The 20,006-nt window shown below is 39.8% G+C and overlaps 1 protein-coding gene across 1 annotated transcript; it reads left to right on the forward strand.

Annotated features, from left to right (window-relative positions):
• Positions 1-13,513, forward strand: dthd1 (death domain containing 1). The gene is made up of 9 exons (XM_023346684.1): positions 1-392; positions 1,612-1,930; positions 2,748-2,927; positions 3,361-3,608; positions 3,696-3,851; positions 6,328-6,608; positions 7,769-8,022; positions 8,107-8,164; positions 12,852-13,513. The coding sequence occupies exons 1-9, from the start codon at positions 1-3 to the stop codon at positions 13,160-13,162; spliced, it is 2,199 nt and encodes a 732-aa protein (XP_023202452.1). The 3' UTR covers positions 13,163-13,513.
• Positions 13,514-20,006: the final 6,493 nt, after the last annotated feature.

Here is a 20,006-nt window from a genome sequence, read left to right on the forward strand (position 1 = left end):
ATGGAGGACCTGATGGACAGAGTGACCAAAATCATTCCAAAGCTGGATGCCGCAGTGCTCCGGTTATCCACGCATGAGGAGTCAGCTGCCGTCTTTCAGGAACCCAGAGACGAGGATGAGGATAATCCAGATCAAACGGAAGAAGTCAGGAATCAGCAATCTGAATATAATCTGGAGTTTGGAGAAGTTCAAGATGCTCAAGACCAGAAAAATACCCTGGACTCTGGATTCAACAGTTCAAACTGCAGCACGGAGAAAGAGACCAAAGAGAAAACCAACATCAGGGGTCAAGAGAAGGATTTCTACAATCAGGCTACTTCACTGGAAGCAGAGGAGAAAGACAGAGAGAATAAAACTAAGTGGAGAACAGAAGAGAAATGGATTACAACATGGTAAGCTGCCACAACCATCGCAGTGTGTTTATTCTAACTTCTTTGACTGGGCCATTCTGATACAAGAATATGGTTTATGTGCAGTCGTACGTCTGTCTGCATATTTAAGGTTGCTGTCCTTTCGGAAGATGAACTTCTGCTCTATCCTCAAGTATTTTTGTGCCCTAATTTCATTCAGTGACATTTTGTCATGGCAACCTGCTTTAAACTTCTCCACAACCTTCTCCTTGGCCTGTTTGCAGCGTTCTTTGGTCTTCATAATGATTTTTGTTTCTCTGATGTTCTTTAAAAAACCTCTGAAGCAGAAAAAAGAGATGGAATTATACTGAGATTAAAAAACCCAGGTGGTTAGAAATGACAATATGTGACTTCTCAAGTCAGTTAATTGCTTCAGATTTGATTTAGCAAAATTAAAGTAAAATAATCTTTAATTTTACTTCACAAAATAGGACACACTTTTAAAAAATTTTAATTAGTAAAAAAGAACAAAAAATAACAACAGTTTATTCTTGTTCCACAGTTATGCACTATTTTGCTTCGGCTAATTATATAAAATACCAACTTTGTGGTCGTTTTGTGAAAATGCAAAAAATGTTAAAGGGTGTGGATACTTCTTTTCTAGGCTGACCTTTTATAAAAGTTTACTTATTGTAACTGGAGTTATGTTGGAAAATAATTCAATTTCCAAGTGTATATATATATACATATATATTATATTGAATACCCTTTATTATTATTATTATTATTATTATTATTATTATTATTATTATTATTATAGAATAAAAGAGCATTCTGATGACAGAAACATTTAGCATGTTGTTCTCAGAAGAAAAGACAAACATGCAGCTTGCCTTTTTTTTTCCTGGAAATAAATGGGAACTTGCTCCTCATTTCTTCCGCTCACTGATTCAGACAGAAACTCAGCAACGCGTTATCGCACAGCCCCGCATGTTGACCTCCTGGGCTCCACACAGCCAGATAGTTTTTTGTACAGTTCACTGTCAGGTCAGTGGCTGCATTTTGTGCAAAAAATGCCAAACAAATCATGAGAATTCTGTTCAGACGGACAGACCGAGTCTGGCAGAACCTGACATGGGTAAAGTGTGCACTCTCCCAAAATGTGGCTGGAAGATGAGTGCAGGCAAGTCACCCATATATTTTATTGAAACTTGTGCTTAAAAGCTTTTAAGTGCTCCATCTCTACGGTGTGTACGCTCAGGCTCACAGGCGAGACGGACGGCTCTGACAAAGCAACAAACGCGTGTTTTGTCAGAGCGCCTGCCGGAGCGCTGACGTGTGAGGCGGCCGACACCGTGAGCTGCCTGATGGCGAGCGGCTCGGAGGAGCTCATCAGCAGAGTGATTCGTGTGAAAGTTCAGGACCGAGACGCCTTCCACTTCCCCGTAGCCGTGGCCGTGCCCTTCTGTGTGCGCCATCGCGGCGGCCACAGAGAGGTTGCTGTGAAGATCGTTGACGAGGAGAGGAGAGTAAGCTACATCACCCCGGTGACGACGGAGGAAGTGCGTGGAGGCCAAAAGGTGTTGCTTTCTGCTAGCGTAGAACGTTTTCTGTTTAGTTTCCCACTAAATAGAGAACAATTGTTTGACATCAAGTCCGATAAGGCTTTTCCTATTTTAGGTCATTCAGAAATTATTACTCAAACACTTATTCATAACACTTTATTCCAAGTTAGAACTTTACACATTCCTTTGTATTTGATGGAATCTAAAATGTATTTGTCCACCTTGCCAACACACACCTTTTCAGATCTGCCTACAAATAATTTAAGGTCTCAGGGCTTTGTTTTTGTCACTTTGCAATTCTCATCTCTTTTTTTTTGTCATTAAGTTAATTTGAGTATATTTTGCTGATGGTGATTTTTATTTTGAAGATCTGTGTGTGCCCGAGATTGCTGGTATCTTAAGATGTTACTTCGGAGCTTCCACTTATATTATTTTGTCGTGATGCAATCCAGTTTGTAAACAACATAACTCCGCTTAACAAAAGAAAAAGTTATGTTATAGCATATTTAGCAAAGTTACAGCTAATTTACAGTTCTCAGCACCAGGTAAGGTAGCTACTTCACAGAGCCCCAAATATTTATCTTTACAAAGATTTATCTTAAAAAATACACAAAACGGACATGTGCAAGTCGATTGATAGACAACTTTATCAATATACTATTTCATGAAATGGAAACTAAATATAATACCTTTCCACTGCAGTGATATATTGTGTTTATGTTGTAATTTCCCTACAGCTGTATACCTTTTCTTTTTTTTTACTTTATCCTACTACTTAATGCAATGAAAATAATCAAAATAAATTTATATATACATTTTATATACTTCACAGGGTCGTTTTGCTGAGGTGAAAGTGTACTCCTTGGGCATATTTGCTGTAGTTTCACGTCCAAAAAGAGAAATGTACAACGTTCCCAGGAAGGGGTTGTCACTAAAAATCCCCATGGACCCTCGGATCTGTCTGAACTACCTCCCAGGATCCTTCACTGCTCCAGTAATGGCCCAAACAACGGTATGGAGAGAATAAGCTGATCACCAAACCTTCTTTTGTAGCGTGGGAGGCCAGACCAAGTGTACTAACATTTATAGAGATTGTTCTGAAATGGTTGAAACATTTTGAAATTCAGAGTAGAGAGGAAAAAGACAGGCAGCTTGTGGTTCAGAGATATGCTGTCACAGATGTTTGCTGGGCAGAAAGAGAACAAGAACAGCTGCATGGTGCATTCCAGTGTACATGCGAGTCCAAACATTTCTGAACCGACTTCACTGCAGCAGTCTGCTGCTTGATCTCACGTCAAGAAACATCAGCTCCCACTCTGCTCGGCTCTGCTTTGATTAAACAACCTGCTGTCGGCGAAACTAAAGCGTCAGGAGAAACATGTCCTCATATCATTCTGCATCTCCATCCGAATCGTGCCAAACAGATGTTTGCTCATCTGTTTCAGGTCCAGCCGGTGGACGCCGTCCTTCTGGCTGCCGTCAAGTCCAGGAATGATGCCTATGAGTCGGTGGTGTCAGCCAGCCCGCTGCTCCACCTCACCCACCCTAACTCGCAGCCACTTAGGAGACCCCTCACAATTACACTTCCGTGTCCACCAAACCCTGAGAAAAAGGAGGAAGAAAGGAGGAAGGAAAGCAAAGCACACCAGGTTGGGGCTCCTAGTGATCCCTTGATTCCCTCAGGCAAAGTAAGGTGGGTCAAAAGTGTAGGAACAGTAAATCGTCTATGTCATTTCTTAGTCTTGTTGCTAAGCTGGTTTCTCTTCTGTGTCTCTATCAGAGTCCTTGGTGCTTATGTGAGATCTAACGAGACGTCCAATGAGTTGCTGATTGTTCTAGGCTCAAGAGACAAACAGTGGACTGTTCTTGATAAAATAGTCATCAGGAACCAGAAGAACGGACTGGTCTCCTTTGATCTGATAGAAAACTTTGACAGGTTAGTAAAACGATATCCTAGTTATTTTCATTTATTTAATTTGCTTATTTGAGCTGCATGGTGGCACATTGGTTCAATCAGGTCTTTGTTTTTTTGTTGTTGTTTTGTTTGCATGGAGTTCACATGTTCTCCTGATGGAGGCGTGGGTTCTGCCCAGCTACCCCAGCTTCCTAAGATAAGCGGCTACAGACAATCATTAGGTGAATGAATGGATGTTTTGCTTTTCTGAGGAAAAGAAAAACTGAATTTAGATGTAAGCTGGGAAGTATATGCTAAGAAAACATTAATTGTCTGAAGTGAGACAGTTAATTTTCCTTATTCAAGAATGGCAGGAAGTGTTCTTAGCATACAGTAATCCTTACGTACAAGTTTCAACCATCAAGCTGTTGATTTCATCCAAAGTCAATAACTTCGTGGGAGTATTTCTTGCTGTATTTGAGCAAGAAATACATCATCTTCCAAGTGTCTTTCTAAGACACATCCAAAACAGCCCGTCAGCATGATGCCATCACCACCGTGTTTGAAAGTCAGAGCAGTTTTCTTAGCTTTGAGATTCTCACAATGACTCCTCCAAACATTTTTCTCATTGTTACCAAGTCACAAATCAGTAAAGTCTTGCTGTCATGGACACAGTATCATGTCATCTTCATCCACCCACCCAGCAAATACTGCTTGCTAAAACAGTGTAGGGAAAAGCTTTAGAGAGCCAAAATAATCTCGTATCTTTCACCACATCTCTCTGTGTGTTTCTGCAGAAGTTGGTCAGTAGCATGCCGTCATCTTGCTTCCCCTTTCTCACTTTTACAGTGTCCGTATGAAGTTATGCTCACTGCAAAGGAAGATGACGTAACGTTTTGCACCTGAACTGAGAATAGAGTACCAGAACATGTTTGCATGCAATGTAAAAAAAAAAAAAGAAAGAAGTGAAACCACAGTGGGAGTAATAGCGAAGTTGGTTGTACTTCAGTTAGTTTTCAGTCCTGTTCTTTAGAGGCAAAAACTGATGGAGAATTTTTCACCAATTGCAAAAGTATTATTTGAATGAACTGCAGGACTTTAAAACTATTTGTCTTTTGGACAAATGACACTAGAGATGTCCACCACAAAGCATCATAATAAATGGGAAACCAAACAGAAGATCAACACAAGCTGCTCATGAAAGTGTGTCAAACATGGTTCTGGTAGGGTTGTGATTATTGGGTTTTACAACCACTGGACCTGGGCCTGATCCAAAGTGGACCCAGTAGAATGTCTACAACACAATGGCAGAAAAACAAAATGTTGAGCTGTTTCAGTGGTCCAGTAAAAGTCCAGACCTGATTATTGACCTGATTATTTGTTTTAGTGCTGCTTTCAGATGCATAAATTAATGCCCCAAACTTAACTTAACTGATGTGTAATTAAGAGCTAATAATATGAGGAAATATCAGAGAGGAACGACTTCAAGCTATCCCTGTTGAACTAAAGCTACTAAGTCATAAATATCCTTTTTAGGCACCACATAAATCTATAAAAAGTAACGCTGTCCAAATCTAGCTAAACTTTAAACACCGGTTTTATATTGGTTCAAAAATGTCATGTGTAGTTATCAAAACATCAATTATAAAACTGCAGCAGAATACTTCACAGTATTTGCAGACAGAAGTGGATAAATCATGAAAAAATTGCACATGATCTTCGGCAGCTGGACAATGTGGCTTAAAACATTGTCACTCATATTTCACCACAAATTGAAATAGCACATCATCATAAACATTATCATTAACTAATGTGACTTATTCTTAAATTCTGTTAACGTTTATACTAAAAAATACCCTACTTTTTTGCACTGTTTAAGAGTTAAAAGAATATGTTTCAGTACAACATAAAATAATACAAATCAAACTTACACAATAGATTGTCTATAGATTAAATAATAATTGCCAGCTTTATTATTGCTTCGTTCCTCATTCTGTTCCTCAATAAAATTGTGTAACGTTTCATTGCCCAGCACTACTTCCACTTCATTATGGTTTTGTTGTTCTGATCACTTTTAGTCATGGGTAAATCAGTAATCGCTGAACATTACAGTTAAATAAAGCTTACATTCACCTGGTTTAAAGAGCTTCGATGTTGGATTTGTATTGTTTGGATTCCTTTGGAGTACTTTTTTTCAAATACTTGAAAAAACTGAAAATTGAAACCTGTCTTCTCTAGTTGATTGTTGAAACGACATTACATGCGACAAAACCAGCTTTAAAAAGTGATTTTAATTGTTTCCCTCTAAAACTGTACTACTCTTTGTTCTTCTTATCTAAATTAAGCTTAGTGGGGAATAATGTATGCACGTTGGGTTTTATAATTTCCTTAATTTCCCATGAATACATTATTTCTGACTTCCAGCTCCAGATAACAAGCCCTTTTCACTCAGCAGTAATCCAGTCTCTTTTAATGAAGTAAAACTTCTTAAGTTTCTCTCTTTGCCTCTTCATACCAGACTCCTCGTAGTTCGTCTCCTGTCACCACTGCAGCCTTGTCACCTTACTGCGCTGGCCGAGGAGCTGGAGGCCTCGGCCTGCCGCCACTCGGTGACAGTTGTCCTCCAGCATGGACGGGATGACCCTCACAGCGTCTTCCTGGTTGCGTTGCCTAGCAGAGACCTCAGCTGGGAGCTGAACAGACTGCGGAGTGGTGGGGCCTTGGAGACCTCCTCTGAGATCTCCCTGTGTGAAGGAGATCAGCTTCTCCTGCGCTTCAGTGGAAACATCACATCCACAGGTGGGAGCCCGGCCAGAATCACATGTCTACTGGCCTTTATGTGTCAAATAACACAAGGACTGTTCAGAGTGCTTCAAATCAGGCACGATCATGGAATGTTTAGGAGACATTAACGTCTAGGCGCTGTTCTTACTTGTCTCCGGAGAGGAAATTGATATGATTAAACTTATTTTACTCACTAAACAAAAGATGTAACAATAGTGGAAAGGACACCCTACACTCTTAATAGCTAGTATTGCCGTCATTAGCTAAAAAAAGACATCACAGACGCTTCCTGTATCGACCAGTCTTTGATATCGCTGTGAGGAAGTTTGTCCTATCTAAACAATACTGCAGAAGTTCTGGGCATATTGGCATTTGTTGTTTAAAGTCTCACCTTTGCACACTGTTTTCCGGACAATGCAGTGACTGATTTCAAATGTTCTCGCCACACTTACTCTTAACCTGCTCCATGTCTTATCTTGTCAGTGTATGGGCACCACATTTCCAGGTTAAACATCAGTTTATTTAGCTCAGCCGAAACAGAAAAACTGATGCAACTATCCTAAAAGGCTTCAACACTGGGAATGTGATGTTTTGATTTTGGGTGAGAGAAGTTGCTTTCTGTCCCATGACCCAAAGATGCGGTTAAAAGTGATTATATTCCCTTTTAGTCATACTGTTTTATGTATCACGCAAAATGAAAACATCCTCCGATTATGAAAATCTCTTCAAATGTGAACAAAAGTTGTAGCAGAGCTTGGCTAAATCAACATCGGCATGCAGGAAGTGAAAGCTTTCAGAAATCTTTATTACCAAAACTAAAAGAGGTGAAGGCACAGGAAGTTCAACACAAAAAAGTAACAACCTTCAGGCAGAAAAGCAACATACATCCCCAGAAGAACAGAGGAACTGAAAATGGGCTAAACCCAACATAGGCTATTTATAATTTTGTGAAATAATGATGGGTGATGGTGGAACGTGAGTGGTAATTTATAGACAAGCCTTCACAGGCCACAGAGGATATCTAGAAGCAAATGTCGTAAAACAGATAAGTTCTATCTGGTAAAGTGAGATTAAAAGACATCCTTTGCTTTATAGGAGAAGTTTTGAAATGCAACATTTCACAGGGGAAAAATGCTTGTACGATTTTGTGATTTTTGCCTATGTGTACTTTGCAGCCTTCACACAGAGCAACACAAGTGAGGAGTCACACGAGCGGCTGACCTTTCACTGTCAGCGGAGGAATGAGCTGTTAGTGCGCCTAACCGAAGTGGACCCGTTTGGGAATTATAGCTCACCTTGCTACAAGGGCACAGCCCTGTTTTATAGAGTCACCAGAGCTGAGCTGGAGTGGAGAAGGGACAAAGCTGTTCTGAGGGATGCAAAGCTCCTGGCAAACCCAATTTGTAAACTGCCTCTGAGTTTACCAAAGGTGCAGAAGTCTTGGTAGACATCATTTTAATTTAGTTAAAAGACCTTTAAGCTCTTTCAACACGTTCAATTTGTGTGATTCCAGAAAGTGAGAGTCATTCATCGGCCAATTGCCGCCAGAGTGAAGATAGCTGAGGATGCAGGTGGGTGACTCAGTCAGCGATTTAGAAGCAGCTGTTGGTGCTGCTGTCAGGTGCATTGATGAAGTATTTTTACCTCAAGAATTTTTTCACATTTCATTAAAATTATAGGTTGTGGAACCTGGGCCGGCCAAGGGTATAAGCGAGTTAAGCAGCTGCTTAGGGCCCGCCACACCCAAAGATCACCAAGCTAGCATGATAAAATATATATTTAAAATAACATTGAATAATACAAACTAAATTATACTGCATGTGGAAAAACTACTATTATTATTCTATATTATTTTTATACTTAAAGATATAAACGTCCCATGTCAAATATTGTTGCCATGTGGAATTAGCAACAGTAAATTAGCACTTGCTGACATTTTATTGTACAAAAGTAATATTTCTCTTGATTTGTGTAGAATTTTTTAATCCAAGTTACTGTTAGTGAGCATTACCCTGTGAGTTGTTATTTTACTCAGTGCAAGGGTGGGTCATGTCCAGTGGGTGCATGGCCGGCCCAAGGCATAAGCAAACTAAAAGGCCACTTAGGGCCCCGGGGCCGCTAGGGGGCTTAAGTGGATCTGATTTTTTGAATCAGTTTATTTTTTTAGGAATGATTTTTATGTTATTATATTAACAAAACACATAAATTCATTATTAAGTTGTGATATTTTTAATATAATATATATTTGGTAATGTATGTAGAAATCCTTCTTATCCACCTTATTCCCAGCCCCATGAGGCTTTGCGTGATTTATGGGCGCAACTTCCGCCTAAACCGGAACTGCCATTTGTTTACATGTTAGTAACTCGCTAACTGGCTTTCGTCAGAACTTTTAGTCTATAAAATATGTGGGAACATCAACTATCACAGCTTAAATGCGGCAATATTGTTTTACCGCAACCTACAGCTATTGCGGGGAGGGATGGTGACTTGAAGAAATGGCCACAAATAACCCGCACTAGCATATTTAGCTACTTCACTGACTCAGTTGTTTCAGATACGGATGCGGGTTTTCTTCCGTTGGCTTTCTGTCCACACAATGAAATGAGCTTACATAAAGCATTTTGGGTTCTCTCTTCAAGTTTAGAGTTTTTAGCCAAATTCTGTTTGTTTCCTTATCTGCCAGTAGGCGATGAAAACTCCCGCTGGTAACACTTTATTTGACGGATTGTGAATAAGACTTTCATGACACAGCTAATATTATGTAGTTCTGCTGTTTTATACTGTCGGTACAAACCTGCAGCTCAGAACTTCCCTGCTTTTCTCTTCTTTATTACTGTCATCTCTTCAGAGAAACAAGCTGCTAGCAGCAGTTCATTCACGGTCATTTCATTACAAAACTTAACACTGTGTTACTGTTGCTCCCCGTGATTAAACTCATAATTTCAATCCTATGTACTGAGCAGCTCTCTGATAGCAGACGGTATGTCCGTAAACAAGTTTTACTACATATTGTACAATAACCAAAAAGAGAAATGTAACTTCTATCATGAATATAGATTAGCCAAAAACCCTACAAATTACAATGAAATACTGCTACTTCCGGTGGGCGCCAGAAGTAAGAACCATAATTGTTTCCCAGTAAGCCTCCCAGGAATAAGGTGGATAGAATGTTCAGTTCTAATGGTATCTATGACATCAGCAGTGATAACATTACTCTATGATACCACAAAGGAATCTCTCTCTTGAATGCAGCTTGCAGACAGAGTTTTCTCAGACCTGTTCCACAGTTCTATCGCGACAGATCACTCTTCAGAGCACGTACAAAATTAATCGAAACGAGCGGGATATCGATTCCAGATATTACACGCCTTTCAGAGAAGCAAGAATTTACCAGAATATAGACATGGAGCAGCAAGAGATTGCTTGTGAACATGAAGCTTTTCCAGCTAAGCTTTCATGGGTCGACATAATGGACCTCAACATCCAAGTCGACTACGACGCTGTCATTTTCCCATTTGGAGATGAGATAGACAGCCCCATTAAGCCGGAAGATGAATCAGTAGAGATCCAGGGAGAATCAGGTCCTTCCGGCGACTTTGAGAGTCCAACATCACTGGAAGTCGAGCAGGAAACAACTCCCTCTGCTGGCTTCGAGATTACCCCCTCAGTGGAAGTCGTGGAAGAGACTAGACAACACGTCATTGATCTTACAAAGCAGGTAGACGATCTTAAAAAAGAACTGCAGAATAAGATTTTTGATCTCCATGAGGAAAGAGACCGAAGGATTGCATGTCAGGCTGAAGTCAAATCACAGCAGGAGGAGATTCAAAAACTGCACAAAATATTAGAAAAAGAACGTCACGTGCAAGTCAAACGTGAACACGGAAGAAACGTGCCAGAGATTAAAGATGTATCAAAGGTTTCTTGCTCTTCCAAAGTTACAGCCGACAAGAGCATTCTTCAACAGCTGGAGTACTTCAAGAGGGAGGCTGAAAAATATGCCTCCCGCAATAAAGGTCTCATAGAAGTAATGGTTGAAGAATACAGAGTGAGACTTAAATATGAGGAGCAGCTCAAAAGTCACACTGAGCAAGCTTCCAAATTCAAAGCACAGGAGGAAACAGTGAAATCTCTGCAGGGTCAGGTTGCAGACCTGAAGGTGAAGTTGAAACTTGCTCTGGAAAACAACCATCCTAGAGTCTCCACCCAACCAGAGACCCCCCTGCAAACAGAAGGTTCCCTACAAACAGAGGGGACCAAGGAAAGACAGACCTCCAATCAACCAGAGAGGTCCGAGGAAAGACAGACCTCCAATCAACCAGGGGTCTCCATGCATAGCCTGGCTTGGTCTTTGCGCCGACCCACACCCACACCCAGGTTGCAAACAGAGGAGTCCACGCAAAGCCAAACCTCCACACAAACATGGAGGTCCAAGGAAAGACAGACGTCCATGCAAGCAACCTCCACTGGTTGCATGGAGGGTCTTCATGTTGGCATTGGCGTGAAGGCCAAACTATGCCCGGCTCGGCCTTTACGCCGACCCACACCCAGGTGGCACTAACCTAGGTCACTATCCAAACCCAGGTTTGGCTTAAACTGGGCATTATGGAAATTCGAGGCTTTACACAAATTTGGGAAATAAAAACAGACACAGGCCTCAATGCAAATATAATTCCTGACTCCAAAATCAATGGAGAAAACACAAGATCAGTTTCATAGTTCAAAACAGCATAAGAAACATTATTAAAACTTTCCTATATAAAAGGAAAAAACTTTCTGTCTTCAGTGACAGAAAAATGTCCTTTTATATAGGAAATTAAAAGGAAATTTCCTATATTTTTGAGAAATTTTTGAGGTAAAATTTCTCAAAAATTAATTGATTAATCGATCTCTCTAAATTGTCCTAAGGTGTGAATGTGTGCACGCAAGGATAAGTGTGTTAGATGATGGATGAATGAATATTTGTTAAAAGTGTCTGACAGTAGAATATGGAACAGAGAATCTGTGAAAATGCATCTGGCTCAGCTACTGTCCAGAAACAATCAATCAGAACCAAACGGCAAACTTTTGGTTCTGATTGGTTTCTAATGCGTTGAATGTGTCTCAGCACTTTCAACGCATTAGACTACTAGTGTACTGCAACTATGCAATTGGCAGAAATACAACCTAACATTATATCATAATTGTTTATTTATTATAATGATTTAGAAAAGAAAATGCTATACAGGTTTGTCAAAACTATTTCGATCCATATAAGAACTTCTTTTTTTTGATTTCCCTTCATTTTAGTAGCTGCAATTTTCCCTAACCCTAACCTAGTCTATTCCTAACCCTAACATTCACTAAAACTTAATTTGCATATTACCTCTAAACGTTACCCCTGACCCAAAGCAATGAGTCCATTATATTAGGACTGGGCCTTGGTTCTAATATGATGGACCTAATGTGACACCGGACATACTGTATAATGGTGCGTTCACACCAAATGCGTTTTGAGCATCAGGCGCGTCGGGTTTGCATTCAAAGTCTATGTGGAGGCGCGTCGAGGGCTATTGTGGCGCACTTCGAGGGTCCAGCGAGGTGCGATTTGAACCGTTTGGAGCGTGTGACACATCTAGCGCATCCTACACTCCCCAAAGACTTTGAATATAAACCAGACTCGCCTGATGGTCAAAACGTGTTTGATGTGAATGCACCATTAGAGTGTTCAGTTCCATTGGTAACAATGACATCAGCAGTGATGACATCACTCTTTGCTGCATCAAATGAATCTCTCCCTTGAGTGTAGCACACAGACTGCTTTTTCAGATCTGTTCCTGTTTCAGACTTTTAAGTTATAAGTTATGAATCTTCTACAGGAGCATTGTTAAAATTATTTGAAGGCACAAAATCCGCTCAGTATTTATACTCAGAACTGGTATAAAGAGAGTCTCTCTCTCTCTTTATACCAGAGAGAGTATAAAGAGTATAAAGAGAGTCTCTCTCTCTTTAGAGACTGTGAGAGAGACTCACCTGGTATAAAGTTAATTTTTCGGTACTGGAATTACACCGAAGATAAATTAGTTTAATCAAAGCATGTCATGAATATGTGTGCATGCACTCCATCTTAAGTCCAGAGCATACTAGTTTTTTTTGTTGCTTTTGCCACCACTAGATTATATGCATATAAGATATAACCTAAACAGCACTATTCAGACAAAAAGATATAAATAACATTTTCTTAATGGTGTTTATTGCTGTTTTAAAACCTATCAGAGCCTCTTTCGGACGCCCTTCTCCTCTGGCTGTCTGGGGAGCTGTCGCCGGAGGAGACGTCTCTGCTGGCGTCCTCCCTGCGTCTCAGTCGCAGTGCAGCCCAGCTGGTGAAGCTCCGCTCCAGGGACAGTCCATCAGAACAGGCCTTTTACATCCTGGCCATGTGGAGACGAGCGCTGCCTGCTGTCACACGCCACCCGAAGGCCTCCCAACTCGCTCAGAGCCTGGGCAGAATAGGCAGACCAGAGCTGGCCCGAGAGGTGCTGCTGCGAGGGGCAAAACTTTCTGAAGCAAGGAGTTTTAGAAAGTAAAAAAAAAAAAAAACCCAGCTTAATTTAAGGAGCATGATGTAGTAATCTGTTTATTCCACAAGAGGACAGTATTGCACAGAGAGACAATATTGTGGAAAGAGGAAAAAGGTTCCTTTTTGATTTGGAGAGCAGCATCTGTAGTAAATGTAATCTGGATATTTAATTTTTAATCAGCAAAAGAAATGATTGTAAGATTTCAGCTAATTGCCCCATACATCTCTTACTATGACGTCTCAGGAACTTTTAGACAAGATGGAGGACCTGATCAGTCAAACAGTGTAGTGGAACAATATTGGAACATTCCTTTATGCATTATTCCTGCAGTTCTTTGGGGGGGGTTTTTACTTTATGTTTATAGAGCAAACAATTTCAGCTGGACTGAAGTCTGACCAAGCTGATTTTTTTTTGTTCTCTTTAGCAATGCTGTCTTAAGTGAGCAACTGTGCTGTTTTGTTTTTTACAGTACAGATCAAAAGTTTGGACACACCTTCTAATTCAATGGGTTTTATTTATTTTCATGACTATTTATAAGGCAAGAAATCCCACTTATTAACCTGACAGGGCACACCTATGAAGTGAAAACCATTTCAGGTGATGACCTCTTGAAGCTCATCAAGAAAATGCAGAGTGTGTGCAAAGCAGTAATCACAGCAAAAGGTTGCTACTTTGAAGGAACTAGAATATAAGGGGTATTTTCAGTTGTTTTACACTTTTTTGTTTAGTGCATATTTCCACATGTGTTATTCATAGTTTTGATGCCTTCAGTGTGAATCTACAATGTCAATAGTCATGAAAATAAAGGAAACTCATTGAATTAAAAGGTGTGTCCAAACTTTTGGTCTGTACTGTATGTCAGATTCTGCAAAGCTAAAGGTTTAAGGGGTTTTTGGTAAAAAAAAAAAAAAAGAGCATGTTTTGCATCTTTCTTAAGCATCAACACTGGACAGATAATATGTAAAATCGTTTGTCTGAAAGTCGGTGTATTTTCATCCCAACTTGAAGTAATCCACTGTCTTTTAGCATAATTTATCTAAACAAAAGGCAACCTACAAAATAATTTGATTCTCTTATTTATTCGTCAGAAATCCTTTTTTTTATTCAAAACTTTTTATTTTTATCTATGAAACAGACTAACATTCTCACTTTGCTCAGAACTCTGTCTTCAGGGACAGAAGAGAGATTTAGTGGACCAGTCTTCCATCGTCTCTCTCATAAACAAACACTGAGCTGTGACTTCCTCTCACCTCCTTGACAGTCATTTTTTAAAACTTGACAGCACTTCTTGAGGTGTGATTAGAAAACAAAGGCCTATCCCTCAGCTTACTGTTTTCACATAAATGTATATAATTGCGGTAATTGAGATCTGCCTCAAATTTGACTATATTTACTCATTTATCCACTTGATTGAGTGACAGTTTCTCAAATTCTGTTACTGTGTAATCATTTGAACTTGGGTGCATCACTCTGTACAGATGCTTTGGTGCATGCTACCAGAAGGAGCCATGCATGCAAAATCTATAATGTGTTTTTTTTTTTCTTTTCACTTATATCTGTGGGCCCATCACATTGAAGTTCTTAAAAGCCTAATATGTTTGGATGTCTGCGAGCTGATGTGTTTCAGATAAACAAGGCTCTGTATTTGATCAGGCTGATTATTTGTAGGATGAAAAGAAACAAGTAATACTGATAAAAGTTGATCTATAAACACCTATCAATGGTTTTCGTGTTTTACTTGTTCAAAGTGGCGAAAGCTGGGGCATCATCTTTGGATTTCACGACCTAGCATAACACTGCCACTGATGTGACACTTGTCTTTGTGAAAACGTATGTCTCTCTATATGCAAGACTCCCATGTAAGCATATGTTTGCCTAGTATGAGGGATTGCTTCAAAGTCAATGGCTCGATTAAACCAGTTGGTCTTCCTTAGATGGATAACTATTTACGCATAGGCATAATATAATCAGTAGACTAAATTTAAATTTATGCAAAACAATCTTAATCTGACTGTGTGACTGAACTGCATAGAAAAGAATTTGAGTGATGTCTGAAGTTTGATTGGATTGGGTTATGCATAACCCTGTTTGTCTTGTAAAGTGTATTGAGATGACATTTTGTGCAAGATGACACTATTTAGATAAAATGAGTTAAATTAAAACTGGACTGACAACTGGACAGCTCTCAAGTTGTCTAATTGTTTATCCAGTCAAGTCGGTTGGCCTCCTTAAAAAGCATTTAACATGGAAAAATGGAGACCTTTATGTTTCTTGTTACATTTTTGAAGTAAGTAGCTCATTTTATGATGCACTCTTGTTTTCTACAATGCTTGTGTTTTGTTATGAAGAGTCTAAAATGTAGAATGTCTGTTTTTTTTCTGGTTCCATATGTATTCATCGTCTGATCTTCCAGTGATGGAAGTTCAATGCTCTATGCACATTGTATGGGTGCCTGCAGGTGGCCTACAGCAAAGTTACTTAGAAATAGGTCAGACTTCTCTTTTGTTTCAAGCATATAACATGCTGAGGCATTTAAATGTTCAACAGTGCAGATAGAGCTACTGCGTACTGTGACATGAGGTTACTATGGGCGCAAATTCACAACAAATGTCTGGAGGCACTTTACAAAAAAAGAATTTCAATTCAATTGCACATGCATTCCAACTGATCTGAGATATCAAACAGTGCATTATGCTCAACTACTTATTTAAACTAGCAGTGGTTTAGTTAAACTTTAAGTGGCACAGACAGAACAAATCCATATTTTTACTTTTATCTGAACAAATCGAGTGGCTGGATCTCAACATGGTTACAGTTTTACTAAAGCAACAATCCAGGCATGTGTTTGAGACCGGAATGACATTATAACATGTTATAAACCTCAAAAAAGTCAATTATGCATAATACTCCTACCCCTTTAACTAAAATCTACATATTTCCAAGAAAAATACAAACTGGTGCAACAGAGTTATTATAGAAAAATCTTTTTCAGATTTATAGTCTAAGAACGCGTCTTTCTTAACTAACACTTCAAAACAAACACCAGTCGCACAGAAATAGCAGCTTTTTGTAAACGAATCCCACAAGCGCTAATATCCAATAATCTTTTATGTCTGCCATCACACAGCTGGGAAATGGACCTTGTAATGAGATATTTACTTGTGTTTCAAATGAAAATGTAATTGTCAGTTGCAGCTGGTTTCCACAGGGTCACAGTGGATGCCTGCAGTACCTAAAACTGCTCCAGCTCCAGCTTTTTCAAGGCGCTCACAGGAGTTTTTCTGTTTCATCTGCCTTCAGAGCCTCACAGTCCAGCTGTGTGACATTCTGCAGGACCCGAGCTTAAGGCAGGGAGCTAATGATAGACGCTGGGAGCCCAGGTGGGGGTTAGTGGGGTTCTCTGGAGGAGAGACGAGACCACCCCGAGCCGCCGATAGGAGGTGGGGGAGCTTAATGACGCATAAAAGAGTAAAGAAGGAGCTGATGGATTAAACATATCGATCAATTCTTTTTAATTATTAATGCTTCTTTTCTCCTTGTATAGCCATTGTGGTGTTTCTCAACTTCACACGTACTCCAAGTGGTAATATTTCTGTCGTAGTTCGTTGCAGAACTTCTTTTCCCTCCTTTCCCTCCATTCAGTGAGATTCTAAACGACATGACTGGCAGGAGAGTTTTGTCCTCCGAGTCAGTGAGCTGGAGGGAGGTATCATTAGTCTGGCTTTGGGGCCGTCTAACATGCACAGAGAGACGCACACACTGGCAACCCAAGAGGTAAATGTCACACCCGGGGGCTCCTGCTGGGCCAAGAAATCGTTTCCTCCCTCATTTTATCTCTCTTCTCTTCCCCACTCCTACATTATTGAAAAGGCCACGCAGCCAGTCACCCTGGGAGGGCACAGCCGCTGTCCAGCAGCGGCGGAAACAGAGGGTTGATGAGGCAATGGAGAAGGGTGCAATCAGAAGGAGATGCTGAAAGATACCTCATCTGTTTCATCATGCATTTCATCACCTTCTTCACTCTAGAGCCTCAGTCTGTGTTCCTGTTTTTTTGTGGGGGGGGAGGCGGGAGTCAATATCCCTTCGATCAGCTGCTGATCTCAGAGTAAAGCAATTTAATGTGATCGAGATGCAGAGTACTTAGTGAGGAATGATGATGTGCACTGTAATAGTCTGCAACGAGAACAAACAGACCGCAGCACATTTTTGGAAATAATACTGTATTTCTTGTCAGCTATTAATGGGTGAAATGTGCTTTACTCTCTAAGGCTTATTTAATTATCCAGGCTTTTGAAAACTCACTATATTTAGCACAATTTATTCTAAATGGAGGTCTCAAGCCTGGTTGGTTTTGTTAACAGTTTCTAAGCAACACACTCAAAAGTTTCTCCAAAAAAACAAGGCATGTTGCAGTTCTCCACTTTAATATGTCCAATTTTAAATGGACATTTGCACTTAAAATTCTAGAACATGAAAGGAAATATCAAAACAGGAAAAAAAAGGGAGTTAGTATATGTTGTTAGCATAGCTTAACTTAGCATCAATCAATCAATCAAATTTTATTTGTATAGTACATTTCAGCAGCAAGGCATTTCAAAGTGCTTTACATCATTACAAACACAGAAACACAATGCAACATAGAATCAACAATCAAAACACAGCATTAAGTCAAGATCCATCAATAAATTTGTAATTGATTACGTTTCAAATACAATTCTAAACAGGTGGGTTCTAGCATAAAGCTAGAAGAGAAAAATAGGTTCGACAGAAAACATTAAAATACATACAGTACATAATTTGTTTTCTGGTTTAGAAATAGCATCTAAAATAACTTAGCTTTACCGTTCGCAACATCGTTTCGCAAAGTCCTCCATTGGCATTCACGTGTGGAAGTCCAGGTTTACTGTCTTACGTTTTCTGGTTGGTTTTTGCACCTTCGTGACACAGTAACTTGCTAAATTATTTAGAACCATTTGGGGTATATCCCTACCACATTTTCTCATCTAGAAACAGAATATTTTGCCAATTTTTCTCCACAAAATAGGTCAAAATCAGACTGGATGTAGAACATCAATTTTTAAGTCTTGCCACGAATATTGGGAGTTTTATTTCGTCTCCAGCTGTTCGTCTCTTTCGCAGCTTCTCACATTTTTTTATTTTTCTTCAGGGAGTGCCTTGTATTTAGCTACATTCATGTTCCATGTCAAGCTTATCTGTTCTTGTTAATGTAAAGGATTCCCGCAGTGTGATGCTTGATGCTGTCACCACCATGTTCCACTGTGAGTATGGTGTGTGGAACTGTCTGCCTCTGGTGCATTATAATGATTTTTTTCCTGGCTGATAATGCATTTGAGCTAATGTCTTTAAAAAGAGGAAGCAGTAGATTTTTTTCTACCAATTAAAAAAATGTCCAAAGTTTAAAGAGCTAGACCTTGTCTGGGTAATAAGTGAGAAAATACCAGCGTTACCAACTAGAAATGCATTTATTTACATGCTTGTTTTGAAATGATAATGTCTGGCATTCACAAAAATCCCACAGCGTACCGTTTGGAAAACACTGACCTAATTAGTTAGAGTTGAGGAGTGAACTTTACTCCAAACTAGATGCAAAACAGAAAGTAGCTGCAGAGATTTTTATTTTTTTCTGGGGGAATTTAGGCCACAGTCCTGAACAAGCTGCAGAAGATTGACACATGTCAGCAGCGCCACAGCCTCCTTTCAGATCTAAGCTAATTGAAAGCCATTCATGCAGCATGAATGACACAAATGAAACTGAGTGGGCAAAGCTTTTGGAGTTTGGAACCAGTACAGAAAGGAAGTTATGTACGATTTGAGGCAATGCCAAGCCTATTGGATGGAGGTTTTTAAACTCAGCCAATGATTTTTCAAGGAAATTATTTTTTCAGGAGTTTTGAGCAGAGGCATTGCTGCAGGGGTTAACATAAGCATAAAAAATATGCCTCATATTTATCCATGCTAAATCATCAAATGCAAAAGGCACAAGCCATCAATTCCAGCTATGTCTCCTTGTCCTTTTTGACCATTTCCTGGTAAAAAAAAATAAAACAAATAAATTGGTATTGTTTACTGTGTAAATTCTCCACTCAGATTTGAGATGTTGTGATATGGAGCAATAAAAAATAAAAAAACAAGGTGAAGAAAAAGAGTGGGATGATGGAGAGAGAGAAGCAGGGGTTGAAGAGGAGCCAGGAAAGTGATGGAGGAGAGAATAAACAGGAGAAAAGCCACGAGGGAATGAAGGAGGAAGGTGTGACACGATGGGAAATGGTGAAGCGTGTGGGTTAGAGAGAGTAGTAACACTGTGTCCGCTGGCGTGTGAAGCTGCCGGATGGACGCTAGCGGTGTCTACGTGTTCTGCGAGAGTAAGCACGAGACGAGGAGAGACGAGGAAACCCGGCTTAATTTCTTTCTCTCACACTCAAAGACGTGTCTGGTTTCACCGAGAGGATCCTCCAAGCTCGAGAGGGTCAGAACGAGGGCACAGCCTCGCTGCCAATGACAGTTACAGCCGAAGCCCGACATTTACGCAAACTCTGCTAAAATGTTTCTGTTTGCGAGTTTAAAATCAGGCTGAACTTGCCACGCTTTGCAAAAGTTATGTCAAATTCCTAAATACCAGAATAATAATGGAGAGATATTCTATTGACATTGTTTAAAGTCAGTCATTTGCATGCACTGAAGTTATTATACTTTTAAGCAATTTGGGGCAGTCAAAGTCATGATGCAATGGCTTTGTAACTCCAGTGGATGTATTTTAAAGTGACACTTCAAATTCACCGTTTTTATACATCATAGAGGATGCCAAGAAGAGAAGTGAGGGCCCAGTCCG

This window comes from Xiphophorus maculatus, chromosome 14 (genome assembly GCF_002775205.1).
Source record: "Xiphophorus maculatus strain JP 163 A chromosome 14, X_maculatus-5.0-male, whole genome shotgun sequence".
Lineage (NCBI taxonomy): Eukaryota > Metazoa > Chordata > Actinopteri > Cyprinodontiformes > Poeciliidae > Xiphophorus > Xiphophorus maculatus.

Coding starts and splice junctions, on each gene's coding strand:
- dthd1 (XM_023346684.1), top strand. CDS start 1: ATGGAGGACCTGATGGACAGAGTGACCAAAATCATTCCAAAGCTGGAT. Junction 393..1,611: donor GAGAAATGGATTACAACATG/GTAAGCTGCCAC, acceptor GTGTACGCTCAG/GCTCACAGGCGAGACGGACG. Junction 8,023..8,106: donor TGCCTCTGAGTTTACCAAAG/GTGCAGAAGTCT, acceptor GTGTGATTCCAG/AAAGTGAGAGTCATTCATCG.